This window comes from Ovis aries, chromosome 11 (genome assembly GCF_016772045.2).
Source record: "Ovis aries strain OAR_USU_Benz2616 breed Rambouillet chromosome 11, ARS-UI_Ramb_v3.0, whole genome shotgun sequence".
NCBI classification, from domain to species: domain Eukaryota; kingdom Metazoa; phylum Chordata; class Mammalia; order Artiodactyla; family Bovidae; genus Ovis; species Ovis aries.
In genome coordinates this window covers 50,840,814-50,859,902 of record NC_056064.1, presented here as the reverse complement: position 1 = coordinate 50,859,902, position 19,089 = coordinate 50,840,814, and the positions used below count along the sequence as shown (strand labels likewise).

Here is a 19,089-nt window from a genome sequence, read left to right as displayed (position 1 = left end):
CTGGTGGGCTGTGTCCATAGGGTCGCACAGAGTCGGACACGGCTGAAGCGACTTAGTATGCATGCATGCATTGGAGAAGGAAATGGCAACCCACTCCAGTATTATGGCCTGGAGAATCCCAGGAACAGAGGAGCCTGGTGGGCTGCCGTCTATGGGGTCGCACAAGACTGAAGCGACTTAGCAACGGCGGTGGCAGCGGCTGTCCCTACCGGAATGAGCCGGTGGATACCGCGCGGGCCCGAGTTGGTTGGCATCTAGTTAAATACCATTTTTTTCCCCCTGAGGGGGAAGCAGAGCTGCACCTGGAGGAGTGAAAATAATGTATCCATCGCCACTAAGATATAGACTTGACTCCCGAGCATAAATAGCATCGTTGGGAAACCAAACTCTAACAGAAATATTTGGAGAATAACCTAAAAAATAGTTTGCATCTGATTACGATGAAGATATTTGTTTAGGGGCTTTTCTATTTAGGGCAAGAATTTATCATATGCAGGAGAGCGATATTGAAAAAATACTGTACATATCAAGGTGAACATATTTTTAAAATCTAGTTGCAGATGAAGAAAGGGCAATCTTTGTCATGGCCATAAATCCCCGGTTTTCATTTTCATCAGTGCTGGGTTGCAAAAATATAGCCATGGGGAATAAAAACAGGGTCCGCAGATACGTGGCCAGAGACACAAAACCTTCTCCCCAGATTCTGATCCCTGGGGCAAGAGGAGGAGAGGACAAGGCTGGCGACTCAAGAGTCCGTGGTACCCAGACTTCGAGAGTGTAGGCATTCCTGAGCTTGGTCAGAGCAGGTGGAGCCTCGAAGTGGTAGTAGGGCCAGGCAACCCGAGGAAGCCTCTATGCTTGGATCTCGGGCCTACCTGTGCCGGGTTCAGCCACCTGCCAGACATCCCAAGTATTTTAAAAAGCATCTGCTTCAACGCGTGTTGCTGTATCATCTGGCCTCTGTGCACTGGACGCCAAACGTTAGACCTGCTGGGTTAAATTTAAAAAAAAAAAAAAAAAGCAAAAGCCTTCTCCTCGGCGTGGATAAGCGCTCCCACTCGGCCCTGCTCCCTCTCCCGCCCTGCGCCAACACATTCCCATTCAGCAGCAACGATCTGCGCAAAGGAGCTGCGCAGTCGCCGGGCTTGAATTAGGCGCCATCGGGCTCGGTAGTAGCCCTGCTGCTCCCTGATTGGCAGCTCCCTGGCCCGGCGCCAGCCTATTGGGAGGCCTGTTTACGCCGAATGAGTGGCACGAGCTCCCGGCCGCGGAGGGCCGCGCGGCCAATCAGCGCACCGGCTGCTCCGGGCTGAGTGGCACGAGCTTATTAGTATGCAGGGCCCGTGGCTCGCCGCGCCGGGCTGCAGGTTTGAGAGCCGCTCTGGATGGGCTCGCTAGAGTCGTTGTTGTGGAAGCGGTGCATTTACAGTGCAACAGTCAGCACATTGAAAATACCAATAGGAATACAAAACAAAGTCACATTTACTGGTTTAATTGTATTGCATTCAATTGTATCCAGGAAACAACCTCCAGTAAGTAACTGAAATTGCTTTCATTTTTTTTTGTTTTTGTATTTTTATTATTATTTTATTTTTATTTTGGCTTTGGGGATTTACATTTTTTTTTTTTTTAGTAAGAGAAATTCAGGGTTGCGATGTTAAGAAGTATATATCTTCCCTTTTTAAAAATCCGTTATAATGTCGAACAGGCTTTTTTTTTTTTTAATGGACTATATGTAAGAGAGATTTTTTTTCCCCCTCTGAAAAATCTTATCGATCGGTTTAAAATTCCCCCTGTAATGCGTCCTTGCTTTGCTCTGAGCGCTTGTTGTGTCGATCGACACCCAGCATTAAAAATAAATAATCGCGACAGGACAGGGACCGCCAGGCTGCGTCCGGCGAAAGCCGCGCGGGCCGCTCCGGCTAGACAGCCGGCGAGGTCCCGGACGCAGCCAACGCGCTCCGGCTCTGGAGGCACCACGAACGAACCCCAATTGTTTGCACCCCCCCACCACGTTGCTCCCCTCCCCCGAGCAGCCTTGGGTCAGCCCCGCCCGGTCGCTCCACGGCGCCGGGAACCGGCTGGCTCGCGCTGGCCGAGGCGGCTGAGCCGCCTACTAGAGGGTCTTGCCGGCCGTCAGCCGCGTGCGGGGCGAGGGACCGGGCGGAGAGGGGTAACGGCGAGGTTCGTGGGGGTTCGCTTTCCAGAACCTAATTCATTTCAGGACATTTCAGAAAAAATTTTCCTGGGCGGCTGAGGGTGGCGGAGGGGGCCAAGCGAGGTCAGCGCAGAGTGGCTTTCTCACCGAGCGCATTCCGGGCGGCATGCAGGGCTCAGACCACCACCCCTGAGACGGCATCTGCGGACGGGTGCGCCTTGGGTTGCGGGGGCCAGGAGCGGCCACGGACCTCGGTCCTCTCCTGGCGGAGGTAGGGTGGGTGTCGGGCGCGACCGTTTCGCAGGGAGCGGGTTCTACGGCGGCGCCCAAGCAGCACGCGCCGGGTGTGCGCGGGCCCCAGCCCAGCCTGCAGGCCCCACAGCGCCAGCGCACCGGGAGACGGCGCTGGAGGATGCGGGCGGCCGAAGCAAAGGGAGGGTTTTCGGTGTTTAAATTAAAACCGAAGCAAAACCGAAGGAGCCGCTCCCACAATCCTGGAGCGCTCGAGCCACGCGCAGAGAGACTGGCGACTCCTGGGATCGCGCCGCGGAGTCCTAGGGAGGACCCGGCGTTTCGAAGTTCGACTGTTTCCAAAATACCCTTGTCAGCGATTTTCCAGCCGGCGCGGGGGCTCCCGGCACGCCACCGCTTTCGCTCCGTATCCTTTCTGAGTCCGGCCTGACGCGAGCTGCGGTCTCTCTTGGCGCTGGGGGGAGGAGGCTAGGAGCCCTGGGATTCGCAGCTGGCGGCGCCTGGGATCCGAGACTCCGGGCCCAGGCGGCGGAGGCCGCGCGTCGCCGCCCCTCTCCCTGCCGGGCTCGTGCTCCGCAGGCCCCCGGGAGCCGCTCTCTGGCGGACTGGGAGGCGCGGCGCGGCCTCTTCCCCGGAGCAAAGAACACAAAAGAAAGCCCCTCTGACCTGGTGAGAATCTCCGCGGCACGGAGGGGCGACAACAACCCATCGCCTTCCGAGTAAAAAGTCTGGCGGGCTGGTGGGGAAGGATCGATCCAGCCCACAGAAGGTGAAGATTAAAGCTGTTGCTGGTAGCCAAGCCCGCGTCCCGAGAATCGAGAGCAACTCCCTTTCTCGACAATTCTGGAATTTCTTATTGGAAAAAAGAAACCCCACAAAACAAAAGCATAGTATACGCGGTTCCCCGGAGGCCGCTGGGAAGCCCCCCACCCCCCGTGCGCGCAGCCGCGGGCTTTCGGCGCCTTTGAAGCCGCAGGTTCTCGACCTCCCTCCCCTCCGTCTTTCCCTTTGTCCCGCCCCGTGCCCCCCGGCTCGCAGCTCGCTGCTGCCCGGAGGCCCTAAGCCCCGCGCGGGCAGCCCCTCCCTCCCCTGACCCCAGCCCGGGCAGCCCCCTCGCCCGGCGCTCTCCGGGTTCTGAGGCCAGGCGTTCGCTCAGTAGGCCCGAGCGGCGGCGAGCCGAGTGATTTGTTAGACCGGGGTAGAGAGCTGAGGATCCCTAGAGGAGAGGAAGCCCAAAACCCCTTTGTAGGAAGTTGAGAGACAAAGAGAACTCTTTGTGTAGGTCCCGTTTATTTACAATGCAAAAGCTCTCCGAATAAATATTAAAAAGCTTATCAGCTGAGCAAATATGTATTCGCTTAATACACTATGTTTTTGGTTATAGATTAAATCAAACACAAAACAGTCTGCAAATAAGACGTGTAGAACCTGTAGCATTAAATATAGTAATTTAAAATGGTATTCACAAAATGGAAAACATCTTAATCGCTTTGTTGTCACTGTGGGACGACTTTTTAAAAAAATCCGAAGACTTTCTGCAAAGTTCACAGTTAAGAATGTTGAGCCTGCCCATCTCCCTTTTGTTCGAAGTGATATCAAACGTTAAAACAATGCAGATTGAGGAAATGAGAAATGTGCAAAATGAAAGAGGTCCACGAGGGAGCACAGCTGTTCAGTTTATGTTGCTTGCGTCGTCGTTTCACACTCAGCGTCTGAAATTGTCCCCAATTTCGCCTCGGAGTGGACTCTCCGCTTTGGGTGGGGGTGGAAGAGAAGGGAGGTGGGGGACATTACAAATGGCTCAGCCGAGAGGTGGAGGTGGACGAGGGGAGGCCAGGGGTCCGCTGGGACCTGGGCATTGGCGAAGGTTGCCCTGGGCCGGGCCAGTTGTCCGCGGCCCTAAGGCCGAGCCCGGCGTCGCAAACCCCACGTCCCCGGGCCGTGCGGAGAACGGCCTCGGCTCAGCTGGCGACCTGGGGCAGGCGCCGAAGGGAGAAATTCGTGGCCGATTTGGAGCGTTGAGGAAGAACAATTTCTGACTCTCAAAGAGGCCCCCACCAAAGCCCCAATCCACAGAGGAAGATCCTGGGCGAATTTCACCGGGGGGCGGGGTGATTGTTTGAGCCTCGCTAGGAAGCTCCCGGCTCCGGGACGGCCGGCCGGGCACTGCGGCGTGGCGGCCCAGGTGACGCCGCCGGCGGACGTAGAGCCCCTGGGGCTCGGGGAGCTGGCCCGGGGTCCAAGCTCGGCATTGCGGGGTGGGGGCTTGGTCCTGTTAGGGCTGTGGCGGGGCAGGGGTGGGAGGGAGGAGCGGCGGGTTCAAAAGAATGGACCAAAAGACGCATGGGGGGGGGGATGGGAGAGGGGAGAAAAGGAAGGTTATAAAAAAAAAACTCGAGTTACAATCAATAAAATTACTCGCTTAATTAGCATGGTTATTCGGTTAAGCAGAATGCAGTAAAAGCTGGACCTCGGAATGGAGAGAGAAGAAAAAAGCGTGGACCCCAGGCCTTTCCTCAGAGACACCTTTGGGCAGCGGGGGAGGGGAGAGGGTGTGCGTGTGTGTGTCTCTGTGTGTGTGTGTGTGTGTATGCGTGATGGCTTCGCAGATTTGGGTTTTTATCACCCAACGGAGCCAGCAGCCTTTCGCCGCGGTGCCCTCGCCGCAGGGGCCCGCGAAGGGGAAGCGGCGAGCAGTACGGCCGGGTTCCCTCAGGCTCCTCCGGACCGAGCGTGGCAGGGACGGTGCGTGTGCGCGGGGGGATCGGGGCGACCCGGGTGGCCCACGCGCGCGCGTGCAGCGGGGAGACGCGCTGGGCGCTCGGGGCCCGGCCGCCCGGCCTGGCGGGACTCGGGCCGGCGGGGTGGGAAGGGTGGCAGGCTGGCGGGTGGGGGCGGGGACCCCCAGGCGAGCCGAACCCCCAAGTCACCTAGTCTCCTCTGCTTGCATCCGCAGACTATGGATCCGCACGGCGGCTGCCGGCTCGGCACGCGGCCGCCCGCCGAGGAGCCCAGTCCGCCCGCGTGCTGACCGGCCCCGCCGCCGCCGCCGCCGGTGACCCCAGACACCGCCTCCTCCGCGCCGCCTGCGCGCCACCCGCGCGCCGAGCCGCCCCCGGGCCCCGGCCGTGCTGCTCCCGGGAGGCGGCGGCGGGCCGGGGCCGGGGCCGGGGCCCGGCATGGATGGCCGCGACTTCGCACCGCCGCCTCATCTGCTGTCGGAGCGCGGAAGCCTGGGCCACCGCAGCGCCGCCGCCGCCGCGCGCCTCGCCCCGCCCGGGCCCGCCGCGCAGCCCCCCGCTCACTTCCAGCCCGGAAAGTACTTCCCATCGCCGCTGCCCATGGCTTCGCACACAGGTCAGTGCCGGCCGGGCGGGCGCGGGAGAGGAGACCCTGCCGCGAGGTGGGGACGGTCGAGGGTCGGATGGGAGCCTGCCCCTCCTCTCTTCGAGCGTTTGCGGAGAAGCCTTCGGTTTCATTTCCCTGCTCCGGCACCGGTGGCGGCCCGCGCGTCCTGCGGGGGCCCCCCGAGCCGGATCATCGCGGTTTAGAGCGCCCTTCCCCGGGGTCCCCCAGGGTCTCGGAGGGGCAGCCCCGGAGCCGGCTAAAAATAAAGCCTTTCCTCCCCTGCACCCTCCCCCACCCCTTCCTGCCGAAGAACTAAATTCCGCGGAAACCTCATTTCTGCATTCTGCATTCACATCCTTAAGACATTCCGGGGCTGGGACAACGAGGCCACTTTCTGCGGGAACAAAAACGGCTGTTGTGACTTGGGGAGGGGAGTGCCGCGGCCTCTCGGATTAGGGCGGTGTGTGCGCGGGGTGAGCGTTAATAGGGACTGCTGGTGTAAGACGAGCAAATCCTGTTTCTATATAAAGCCTTGAAGTGTCAGGGCGAGAATGGGTTTGCAGGGGATGCATTTGCTTTAACAAGTGCCTCTGGTATCCTGCTAAAGCCGGACAAAGCGTGGCCAGATCGTGGCCCAGCCTCTCGGCCTGCGGGAGGGCAGCGCCGGCGCCGGCTCGGCTGGGGGCGGCGCGGGGGCCGCTGCCGGATTTCGGTGCAGGCGAGTTCGCCGCAGATTTGCTCCAAGAGAAGAGAGCTGGGGCCTCCCTGCACTCCAGACCTCTCCCGGGAGAGAGCTGTTCCTTGGCAGAGCTGACGCAGATCTCCAGAGCGGTCCCCCTCTGGGGTGGCTTCGATACTACTGTCGAGCCAGGTCAGAGGAGAAGCAGGGGCAGGCAGAGGGTGGCAAAGGGGCCTCTACCTCGCCGAGACCCTGGAGGTCACTGGCCAGCGCCGGCTGAGCTTGCAGGAAGCCTGAGTGGCTGCGCGTTTGGGGACCCGCTGGTCACCCTGGAAGGTTGGCTTGCTTTTGTTTACAGTTTGTTTTAAACATTAGAAATGTTGTTTGCCTCTTTTTTTGTTGTTGTTGTTAATTTGGCAGTAACAGTTATTATTGCTAGCTTGATGAACTGTGAATACTAATAAAATTATATCTGCTTTAATGGGATTACAATTAGTGTGTGGATTAAAACGGATGGCAGAGTCAGGCTAGAAGGGAAAATGTCAGAAGGGAGGGCAGTCAGAAAGAAAAACATAAATTTCCTAAAAAGAAAAAAAAAACGAGAAATTGCTTAATTACTAATGGGCTTTTAGCATTTACCACATGAGATTCAAAAAGTTAGAGCAAGCTAGGAGTGGAGGGGCTGGACTCAGCCTTCTCCTGGAATCAGCACTTCGCCCTGGTTTCCTCTTCCAGTGTGAGCCTTCTGCAAGGCTGCGTTTTTCCTCTGCCTCGCTCTTCCCTCTTCCTTGCTTCTTTCCTCTTATAGATTTATAACTCAAAAGAGCAAAAGCACTTGCCTGGGCAATCAGTGATTTTAAATATCTGTCCTTACGGTCCCTGTGGTTGTCTCTCCTGCTCCTGCATTGGAGATGCTGCCTGCCCAGCTCAGCTCACACTGAGGGGCTGTGGTTGGGGGCTGGTAGCGGTAGAGACAGTGCACAGCGTCCCTAGTCCTTTCTGGATGCACCCCCCGCCCCCCCCCACCCCGTCATGCCGTATGCCATGCCCTCTAGCCTGGAGGGTAACAGAAGCAAGGGTTCAGAAGGGCCCCTGACACCAAGGCTGTCCCAGTAGTGCACAGGCAGGCTGGGGCCATGCCCTCCTGGGGGCTGGGGCGGTGGTGGTGGTGGGGCATGGCCAGGCTGGATTCCCCATCAGTTTAAGTCACTGCTGCCTCCCTTGTCCCTATTCAACAGCCCACACCCCTCACGAGATCCTGGTCAGCCGCCATTTCTGCTTTCTGCTCTTATATCCAGATGCAGGCACCACCAGGCCAGGTGGGAACAGGGTCTGGGTGACCCGAAGCATTGTCTGGCTCATTCCAAGTTTGATCATGTGGTTCTTGGATCGTAGGCCATGGAGGGACTGGAGAAATCAGGTGGGCGCTGGCCTGGTCTGTGTCCTTGACCCAAACCCTACTCACCTCCCCCATATGCAGAGTGTTCTAGAGCTCACTGGAGGTCCCCAGGGTACCCTCAGAGGGAGCAACTGGGGGCCCACATGTCTGCTGCTCCTGGAAGCTGCTTCTACCTCCCTGGGGGACCAGAGAGACCTATTGTGCCTGGAGATGTTCAACCCATTTGTGATGGGAAGGCTGGCCTAGAGGGCGTCCAGCTAGAAACATCTGCCGCTGAAAGGCTTTTGAAATTGCTGAAAACCAGGATCTTGTATTGGTTTTAAAATTTAGCTACATCAATTAAAAGAAAAAAAAAAGAATTATACCTCAGACTACTTTGCTTTGGTCTGTACCTATATATGATCTAGTTTAAAAAGGAAAAAGTATAATTAAGTTAAATTTTTTTTTTTCTTTTTGCATCTCGTGTGCGGATTTCAAAATGGCCAGTTTGGCGGACTTTCTTCCCATTTCCGTGACGGCCTCAGGTCCATAAGCCAGGCTGCAGCAGCCCAGCCCACCCCTCCCTCCACTGACTATCCAGCTGAAAGGAAAATTGCACCGAGCTTCTTCCTATTTGTTCGGCTCTAACATGGGAGTAGGATCCAGCCACCGGAGATCGAGTCCCTGGCCTCAGGATTCCTCGTCTTGGCCCACCCCCAGCCTGGGCCAAGGTCTCCCTCCCTGTACTCCTCCAGTGCTGCCCCCACCCAGCGCTTTCAAAATGTCAGCTTGAAGGACCCCGTTGGGAAGTTGGGCTCCAGGGCTTCTCCCGTTGTTTTTCTAAAAATGAAAGTGCGGATAGCTTTATCATTGGGCTGTAGGGTTTTATGGTAAAGTGCTGTTCCAGTAACCTTGTCACCAAAAGGTGCAATTAGAATGTTTGGAATCATTATTTTTAGTGCAGTGTTAGATTTTGTCTCTAATACAGATGGTCCGGAGGCAAAGCTGTGAAATCTAGCGGGGGGGGGAAATGAAAATCAACAACACACCAACCCAAGATTTTTCATCAGCGCTACTGCCTGGAGCGATTGGGGATCGCGCCTCTCCTCGGAGGGAGCCTGTCTAGTAGGAGGCAGCCCTGCCCGGGAGAAGCCGGGTCCCCGCCCCCTCTTCCAGCCATCAGCTACAGCTACTGCCCTTCATCCTTCTCTGTGTGTTGCCCTTGGGGCCAAAGGAGAATCACTGGGTCTCCACCCAAGCAAGGCGGAGGTTTCAGCAATGTGACTGCGGGTGGGTTCTCCTCTCCACCCCTTCTCTTGGCTTCTTTGGCGTGTAAATGGTCTGGCCTGGAAGCCAGGTGCCCTGGGCCTGTGGTTGTTGTTGGGAGTATACAGGGCGGCAGGTTCCTTCTGGTGGGAGAACCACAAACTTCTCTCCTGCTAAAAGTGCTTCTGATCCTCAATCTCAAAAAGAAAAACGCAGTGGGGGGTGGGGTGGGGAAGATAATTTCCTGGTGTGAAAAGACCCCATCAAAGGATCCCCCTCCTTTCTCATGTGATATTTTTTCGTATAGGAAAAAAAATACAATTTCGTAAATACCTCATTAACTCAATGACACGATGGAGTGTTTCGGCAACCGTTACCAACATTAAGTAGGTGTGAAAAGAGTTACTTTCCGAAGACTCTACCCGTCCTGCTCTGTAAGTGGCAGAAGCAAACATCAAAGCCACGGCTGCCCTGTGGAGCCCAGAATCCGGCGGCCGCGTGGACTGGCCAGGCTGCGGCCGCCTCACCCACCCCAACGAAGCCATTTTTGGAATGTGGGTTTTTTCTCAGTGGGGCTTGTACTGCCCCCATGTCTGATTATTCCTACAGGGATATTCCTATAGGAATATCCAGGTCACGTGAGCACTAAAGCAAATTAGCCATAGAGGCAGGGAGTGGCCTTGTGCGGATCCCAAATCACCCCCAAATGCTCCCGTTTATTCTTAGAAATCTCCCTCGTCTGCTGTGAGACTGGGTTCAACAGCCCGCACAGACAGGACAAAACGCACAGGAGGCTGTTAGAATAACATGGAGGGAGCTAAAAATACCCCTCAGAAACACACATAAAAAAGCCAAATCCAACAACAGAACGAGCTAAAAATATTCCAGGCTTTGGCAAAGAGCACAGAGTTAAATAAATTATACAAGAGCCATTCATGGGAGCAAGTTGACTTTCTCTCTTACGGGAACTTGGTTCAAGCTAATAAAAATAATAATTTACTGGCCACTGAGCTTTGCTTGAGTTTAGATTTAATTGGTGGGGCTTCTGGCATTTGTCACTTCTTGGCGATTAGTGGGCTTGCCCTGGCCTGGGGTGGGATGGGGAGGGGGTACTGAGTCTGGGTCCCTGGAAGCAGGGGCAGGGTTCTCCGCCCCCCACCCCACCAGAGGAGCAGGGCCTGGGTACAAGGGCAGGATGCCCAGGAGGCCGGAGAAGGAGGGAGGCTGCAGGGGAGTGGTCAGGGAAGGCAGAAAAGGGACAGGCAAGGCGCCGCTATTTTAATTTGATAAATGATCGTACACCTTTAAGAGTGTGTTTTAACAATCAAGATACACTCCAGCAAGTTGATAGGATGTTCGCTGTCAACTTACATATGTCATCAGCGCGGGCTGTGAGCATAAATAATGTGCGAGAGTGTGCGGGATGCGCTGCAGCCTCTCCGGGAGGCCGGCAGGTAGCACCCCTGTCTCTCCTGCGGTCTGGAGGGAGCTGCCAGAGGAAGAAAGGCGTTGGGGAATTCAGGCCGGGTCTTTCCTCTCTGGGGAGTTCCCAGATCTCCTCACCAAAATAAGAGCTCCAGACAGTTTGTTCAGGGAAACCACTGAGGGTGTGATCTGAGGCTGGAATCCAATATTGGCTGGTGTCTTTTCAGGGCAGATGTCTTAAGTTCAGCCATTTCCCAGGAATGTCAGACTTCCACCTTGGGATTAGGGTCAGAGTAATCTCCTTTGCTGTCTCTGCTTTTTTGCTTGCTCTTGATGGGATGCCCACCCCACCCCCCGAAATCCCAGCAGGCCCTCTCAACTCCCAAAGGACTACACTTCCCAGAATGCCCCTGGTCTAGCTCCAGGGTCTGAGCCTGGGACCGGCCCTAAGCTGGGAATTCCCAGGCTCAAATAGAGTTCAGCCAGTACCACTGGGAATGAGTGCTTTCTGGGTGGAAAGAGGCCTTGGTCACTACCCCCAGGGTCCCCTTGCCCTTTCTTCTGAAAGAGGCCTCTGGGCCCCCCACCCCCGCCTGCCCTCTTCCCTACCATAAATATCTAGGCCCCCAAAGATAGGAGCTGCCCCTCTATCCCAAGGACTTTGTGCAGCAGGGCAGGCAGCTGCCTTGATTGGCGTGGCCAGAGTCTCAGGGGGATTCCCACCAGTTGCCCTGATCTCAGCCCTTTGCACAGGGCTTTCTCAGAGGGGCCCTGGACACTCTGGCCAGAGGTCAGCATGGAAGGGATTTGGGGACTCCACCTGGGTGGCCTCAGGGCTGATCTCTGCTTAGAGAGTCCAACAAGAAAATCCTGCACAGCCTCTGGAGCGTCGCCCCTCTTCCCAGCCTCACGTCACCAGGCAGCAGTAGCCCTGTCAATGCCATATTGACTAGCATCCGCCTTGGATGACTTCTGATGACTAGAAACCATCCCCCCAGGGTGGAGGTGCTGCCTTAGCCCCTCGGAAGGGGGCCCGTCATCACCCATCCAGAGAAAGTTCTCACTCGGGCCACTACCAGTGGCCTCTTGGAAAGGTGGGTACCCCTTGGAAAGGCCATCCTCGGAGGTCTTTGCTGGGCCTTGTGCCAGAGCTCTCAAGCTGATGCCAGGGCTTCAGGGTGTGGCACCTGCCCTGTTTGGCAGTAGGTGCCTTGCACTGCTGGGCTCCACCTGCCTCACCCGCCAGGGGACGGCTCCCCCGGGGTTCCTTGGTCCCTATTAACCTCTGGGGCCTTCTTTCTCCCACCGAAGGTTCAGGATTAAAAGCAAACAACAAGATCACAACCAGCATGCACTGTCTAGAACACATCCCTGCAGCTCCGGGCTGTGCCAAGGAAGGTTCGGGCCTTGCAGCCTGTGCTCCGGGGCTGCTGCTCCATCTCGGCTTTGACGCCCTGCCCGCTGACGTTTTTATGGGATAATATACCGTTTAGATCACGCAGGCCTATTTGTCAGTGGGCCGCCCCTGTTTGTTGTAATATATAATATTACTGCCTCCCGTGGCCCTGCCAGCAGCTGCCACCAGAGGATGGGGACCAGTCGGGAACTGGGTGTGGGATTGGAAAGAGGGGGGCGCAGGGTGGGAGTTGCCCCAGCCCCACATAGGGGCTTGGAGTGGGTTTGCAGCAGGCCGAGGGCCTGGCGGGGAGGCATCCAGTGCCCAAGCAGGGAGCCAGCCGGGCTGGCATCCGAGGGCTGCTGCAGCTGTCCAGACGATTAGGTTCCAGATTGGATAAGCCAGGAAGCTTTTTTTTTTTTTCTTTTCATTCTGACCTAGAGCCCGGGTGGAGGAGGAGGAGGAGGGAATGAACAGGTGGGTTGGGTTCCCTGCCCCCTCGCTGCCTCCCCAGGGCCCCCAACAAAGAGTCCAGTGTCTTTAGATCCAAAGATGTTTGACACTGGGGAAGGGGGACCCACTGTGTGCCTGGAACAGAAGGGAAAGTTACAGCAGTCCTGTTCATCCAAGTGCAGGGACTTGGTTTCCAGTAGAAATTACCAGAAATGCAGGGGAGGGGCAGAGGATGCCTGTGCTGCCGAGAGAGGCCCCTGCGCGGCAGACTGGGGTCCCCCAGGGTGGCCTGGGGCTGTCTTCTTGGGGCACCCCGCCAAGTGAGAGAGAATCATCAGCCACATTTAAGTGGTGGTTTATGGACTAAACCACCCTCTGCCATCTCCTTGAGAAGAGGCAGTCTTGGCTCTATCCCTGTGCTCCTCCTTCAGGGAAGCCAGGGCCTCTCTTCCTTGGGACTTTGTTCTCAAAGGCAGCTCTGGGGAGGACACCATGGCCCTAATATCACACAGCCAGGCCAGGGAGGGCCCCCTCCCCTCAAGGCAGGTGTGCTGGGAGCCCAGCTGGATAGGGGTGAAAAGAAGGCAGGTTGGGGACAGTGGGATGAGACTCTAGGGGTGGGACCCAGGGTGGGGATGTGCTGATGGGGGTGGGGAAGGAGCTGCACTTCCAGGCTGCTCTCCACCAGCATCTCAGGGCAGCTCCATGTGGCAGGCTCCAACTTAGCACCAGGCTTGCTGCCTGGCCCTGCTTGTGTCCCCTTTGGGGGCAGAGGCACAGACCCTGTCATCGTCCCGACAGGCTTGCCAGCACATTAACTGGCCGAGCTCACACATGGGCACTCAGCACGCCTGATCACGTGTGCTCATACCCTGAGGTATGTCGTTACACTCACGTGCTCACACTCATACACAGACTCAATGGGCCTTCAAGGAATCACGTCCCAGTTGGCCTGGGGGGTAGCCAGCGGGCCCAGTGATCAGAATGTGTGTTCTGGTCTGTCTCCACTTCCCACCTCCTGCTCCATCCTGCAGCTCCTGGCCAGCTGCCGGAGGTGGAGCCTAAAGGTCCCCAGTGACCTTGGTTGACAGACTCAGAGCCCGGCGTGCCGGGGTTGGTGCTGGTGAGCTGCCTGCCCCTGCTTCAGCCCCCTCCTTCCCTCTGTCACCATGGAACCCATCTTTTGGTTTCCACTGAACTGGAGCTGGTCCTTTCCCAGCACCTGCCCCAGGCTTCTTCCAGTGAATCTGTTCCGTTCATTTCTGTCACTCAGTCATGTCCGATTCTTTGCCACCCCATGGACTGCAGCACGCCAGGCTTCCCTGTCTATCACCAACTCCCAAAGTTTGCTCAAACTCATGTCCATTGAGTCGGTGATGCCATCCAACCATCTCCTCCTCTGTCGTCCCCTTTTCCTCCCGCCTTCAATCTTTCCCACCGTCAGGATCTTTTCCAAGGAGTCAGTTCTTCGCATCAGGTGGCCAAAGTATTGGAGTTTCTGCTTCAGCATCAGTCCTTCCAGTGAATATTCAGGACAGATTTCCTTTAGGAGGGACTGGTTGGATCTCCTTGCAGTCCAAGGGACTCTCACCAGTCTTCTCCAACACCACAGTTCAAAAGCATCAGTTCTTCGGCTCTCAGCCTTCTTTATAGTCCAACTCTCACATCCATACATGGCTCCTGGAAAAACCATAGCCTTGACTAGACGGACCTTGGTCGGCAGTCATGTCTCTGGTGAGCCCACGCCCAGTTCCTCTAGGAGGTGCTAGTCAGCTTCCCTGCCCTTTCTTGACTTGCAAGTCAGTCCCAAGCCTGTGTGAGCCTTCAGCCCTGCTTCTCTTTCCCTCAAGGTCTCCCTTCCCCAACACCACCCCCCACACACACCTTAGGTCAGCTCCCACCCCCTACTCTCGTCATTCCATTGTCCCCAAGCGTTCCCAGTACTCAGCATCTATGCCCAGCCACCCACAGGCTCCGGCCACCTCTGCACCCCTCTTTGCTGCTTCAAGTACCTTCTCTGTCCCATTCCCCTGCCTCTCTTGGAATCTTCCCACCTGGGCAGCCCCCACAGTCACCAATGCTCAGATCCCCGTGACCTCTGGCCCTGACCGCCCTCGGCAGTCTCTCTCACCAGGCCTTGCAGCAGCCCCATCCTCCACCACACGGAGCCACCTTCTCTGAGGGGCGGCAGGGTCCCGAGGCTTGGTGTCTCTGCCTTCCATCCCTCTGTTTCCCCGGAGCTGGGCGTGGCTGTCACGGGCCTCCCTCCCTGCAGGATGGCTGGGGCAAGAGGGGATATGCGTGTCCGTGCACACTGAGGCAAAGCACGCGCATGTCTTTAGACATGGAGAGGGGGCTGTTCGGTTTTTCTCCTACCAGTGTGCCGCCACACTGGAAAATCGAGAAGATAATGCTCTGGGAGAACCTCGTTAGGAAGAGAAGGGCAGGAAACACAGGGGTCTGGATTGGCCCTTGTCTCTAACCTAAAAACCGCCCCATACCTGACCACACATGGTAGACAATCATGCTGGCAGCGTCTCCAGCCTGTGTGGCCACCTCGCAGGGATCAGCTCAGCATCTCCTCACCTTCCAGAAGCATCTTTTGTCATCTTCAGAGGCTCCCAGACTGTGTTTTAAAAAGGTGTCAGAGCCAAACAGATTGGCAGAAAGGTCAGTCTCCTCCTTCTTAGCGCCATACTCGATGGCAGGGGGCGAGAGCGTGGCAGGGAGTGGTCCACTGGGCAGTACAGCCTGGCGTCATCTGTATGGCACCAGGGCTGGCCCCTGGGTGCACATGTGAGGTCGGGCTATGGAGAGAAGGGGCCGGTGGGGATGGAACAAGGCTCAGGATGGGGACCGTCCCTGCAGAGACTCCCCTGCCCCATCCCACTCCAGTAAAGGAGGGACCTGATGGAGCAAAAGCTGGGCACCAGGTGGGGCCGCTTCCTGTCTGTCTCTTGACTGTCCCTGGCACCCTCTGCAGGTGGCTCTCACCATCAACAGGAGATTCTGTGTGTGATGGGGCACCTACGATGGATCAGAGGGTAGAAGCCAGTGGCCTCACCTGGGCCCTAGGGCCTGGGGGGCAAGGAAGGACACATGCTGGGAGAGCTGCCCCCTCCGCTCCCCTCTTTGGTGGCTGTTTGGGTGACCGAGTAGGCAAGAACTGGGGGTCAACCAACAAAAGAAAAATAAGGGCTCAGGAGAGACGAGGGAGCAGGGCTGTGGCCCCTCACCCTCTGCTCTGTGCGCCTCCCTGGCCGGCAGGTGTGGTGGCGAAGGGCTGTGGGCACCCGAGCGTTGCATAGCCGGGTGGGGCCCCCACGCTGCACCACTGTGTTCTCTAGCATTTATGCACAAGGAGGCCTAGGAGCTGCTCCAGGTTCTCAGCCTCAGCGCCCAGCCTGGCAGGAGTGCATGGCTGCTTGGGGCTGCTGGCAGTTAGTGGGACCCACTGCCTGCACGTCTCCTGGAGGCTCTTTCCCACAAGCCCTGCCACTCCAGATCCTGGTCGCTTCTCCTTGCCCAGGCAGCGCTCACGTCCCTGCAGCTCTCACTCGGTGGGGCACGGGCCCTGATGCCTACTCTCATCACCCCCTATATGGTCCTGGCGGCCGGCAGGCAGGATTCAGGACCCAGGCTCGGACACGGGTGCAGTGAGGACAGGACTGGGCTCCTGCCCGTGGAGCCTCCTGGCCTTGGCAGCGCCACACGGAAGGGTGCCACCAGATCCCTCTGTCCCTGGCTCGTGGGCACAGCCCTCCTTGCCCTACACAGGATGCAGGTGAAGGAGCTGGACCTGGGGTCCCCCAGGACGTCCTAGTCTATCCGATGGGGCAGCTGCCCTGTCCAGCTGACCTGCCACATGCCTGGCCAGCGGGTCACTTGGGGCAGTTTGCCTGAAGCCAGTCCCTTTTTCAAGACATTTTGCATCCCTTTGGGTCTCCTAAAAATAAGCTTTTAATTTGTTTTAAATTAATATAAAAATTAAAGCTCAATTAAATTGTAATGCATCTTTAGGCAAACTCTTAAAAAGCCCTTAACAAGTGTGAATACAGGTAAAATCAAGAAAAGTTGGAAGGTGCACACAAGCAGCAGCGTCTTTCTACCTGTCGAACGTCTGCTCCAAGATACAGGCCAGTGAGATGGTCCCAAGCAGCCGTGAGGCCAGCGTGGGTCACCAAGAGGCCTGGGGGCCATTGTTGAAGGCCCGGGTGCCTGGGCAGCCTGTGGCTTCCTTGGGTGCCAGGGTGAGGGTAGGTCACCACGGCTGCTCAGTGACTGTCTAATGAATGAGCTGGGCTAGAATTTCGTTCTCTGGCCAGAACTCCGGACCCAGGCTGTGGCTTGGGTGACAAGGATGTTCATGCTGTCCGGTCTGGGCAGCACTTTCTCCCCGTATTCCCACATCAGTTGCCTGCCTTAGCGAGGTCAGCAGGTGCCCCGAGCTTCCCTGGGCACTCGCCCTGGACTACCTGGAGCCGATGGAGGTTCAGGGCAGCCCAACCATGCCCTGGGCCCTCCTGGGGAGTGGGCAGCTGGCTCAGGTACCAGCTGCTGGACTAGGTGGCTAGGAGGGTCATGGTGCATCTTGTGGTCTCTAGACTGGGGTGAGGGGCACCCTTTGAAGACTTTGTGCCACTCGGGCAGCCCAGCACAGAGCCCCCTCCTCTGCTCTGGCAGCAGAGCCTTTGCCAAAGACACTTGCTTCAAGCCCAGCGTGTGAATCGGGTGAGGGAGTCAGTCCTCAGTCTCAGGGCTGAGTTTCCTGCTGTCTCCTGCCCCTGAAACAGGTGGGATCCAGGTGGTGGAGACTCAGCAAGCCAACTTGCTTGCCCTGTGGTCGTATCGGGAGACAGGAGCTCAGGCTTCTGGGCTGGAGATCCAAGGCTGGCTCTCTGCCTGAGCCCCCCTACCCCCTGCCCCAGCACGCCCTGCAGTAGGGCTGGGTGCACAGGCTGTGGGCTAGCTGCATGTGCCAGGGATCTTCTCTCTGTTGGGAGCTCCTGCGGAGCTGCCCTGAGCCTGTTTCCCCTACCAGCTCCCCAGGGCTGGCTGGCACTCCATCCCTATTTGGGACCCTCGATCAGTGGGATGCCCTTCTCCACTCCAGAAACAGCTCTCCTTGCCCTGCTCATTTTGACAGTTCCCAGAAATATTGTAGTTGTACGTCAGAATTGAGGTTTTCTCTCTACTTACACTCACCATCTTTAGAAATTAAAATACTTTATCTCTGTACTTTGAAGGGAGTGGGGTGGTTTGTCAGAGCAGCGCTGTTAGAAGAAGCTACAAGGATACAGAGCCCTGGGTGCACCCTGCCCTCTGCCCCATCTCCCTTCTCATGTGGGGCGGGTAGCGCTGCCCCCGGGAACACATTGTGGGGGATCCTGCTCCCCAGCGAGCTGCCCCCCTACAGTGCTCCTCTTGCCAGGAGCCAGGAGCAGCCCCAGCCCCAGTGCTAGGCCTTTTCTTGCTTCTGGTCACGGACGTTAGAGTCTGGTGGGGAAGCCAGGTCTACTGCGAGTCTCAGAAGGCAGGGATGGGCTGCAGAGGGTGGCCCATCAGAAATTCAAGAACGTGGGCTCCATGGAGGTCTCTGCCTGGAGAGGCACAGCCCTGCCCCCAACCCCGCCCTCTGCTCCCTCTTGCCCTGCCTGCTCACAGCTGAGACAGAGGGGTGTCCCAGACCAGCTTGAGGTGCTGAGTGCCAGGGTCCAGCGGATGAAGTGTAGAAGAACAGGGTGGACCCCTATGACCCTGTCCAGGGGCTCAGGTGTGTGTGTGTGTGTGTGTGTGTGTGTGTGCACACCCCGATGTCCACGCTGGACTGCAGCCAGCGTGGGCATTCATCTCTTTGCAGCTGGCTTATTTCAACTTGGTGTGATGCTTTGGCTGAGGCTCCTTCTCTGGCTGGCGGGGTTTGGAGGGGGTGGCGCTGGTCACCTCCCCACACCGCCGCCCCCTGGCCTTCAGAGGTGTCCTGGAGGGGGAGTGCTGGCCGCTTGCCAGGGAGGATGTGAGAGGGAAGCAAGGCGGAGACCCCAGAAGGTGCGAAGAACAGGAGGAGGGGGGGCAACCCTCTGAGTCACTCTCTCAGCCAGAGTTCGAGGGCGGCCCCAGGGGGGAGTGTTGGCCGCCCCCCTCCCCCTCCAGCCAAAAAGCTAAATTTACCCTTTTAATAAGAACCAGACTTATATCCGGTTTTCCTTTTCTTTTATTAGTTCTGGGCTGTTGGTGGTTGGGCCCGTCCCCCGTCATCATTGCCTCTACACTTGTGGGCCTGGTGGCTCAGCAACCACAGAGTTCTCCTATTATGGCCTGAGAGATGCTGCCTTTGGGCCAACCGGGTCTTCTGGAAGGTTCTCCTGGACCAGCGGAGAGGGGCTTCCCATGTGACGCCTGTGTGTTCTGGCAGACACCCCTCACTGGGGCTGCTCCCACATCTCAGGGCGGGGCTGGCCCCCACATGCCGCCTCCCACCAGCACCCCTCTCCCACTGCTGCAGCTGTCTCTCTTCCTGCCTCCAGCCTCTTCCTTCTCTCCTGTCCTTCCTCCCTCCCTCCGTAGGCCTATCTTGCATCCTCTTCTGGTCCCTGCATCATCGCGGGGCTGTGGACGGCAGCTGGGGTCATTGGATGGCGTCCTCAGGGACTCGGGCTGGGGCAGCAGAGGATGGCCGAAAGCAGGGCAGGTTTTGTGTCTGTTGAGACCCAGCAAGTGAGGGGAGCCAGACA

At 57.4% G+C, this 19,089-nt stretch overlaps 1 protein-coding gene across 5 annotated transcripts in view; it reads left to right on the top strand.

Moving 5' to 3' along the window:
- The first annotated feature begins 1,353 nt into the window (after positions 1 to 1,353).
- The window catches only part of BAHCC1 (BAH domain and coiled-coil containing 1), a 60,871-nt gene continuing 43,135 nt past the window's right edge, over positions 1,354 to 19,089 (top strand). For 4 of the 5 annotated variants that reach the window (XM_042256753.1, XM_042256754.1, XM_027974268.2 and 1 more), the window contains exons 1-2: positions 1,354 to 1,532; positions 5,367 to 5,767. In XM_042256753.1, the coding sequence (XP_042112687.1) occupies positions 5,590 to 5,767 (178 nt within the window). In that variant the 5' untranslated portion in view covers positions 1,354 to 1,532; positions 5,367 to 5,589. Of the gene's footprint in view, positions 1,533 to 5,038; positions 5,156 to 5,366; positions 5,768 to 19,089 lie in introns of those variants that run through there. The other variant, XM_042256752.2, reaches the window with a different exon arrangement.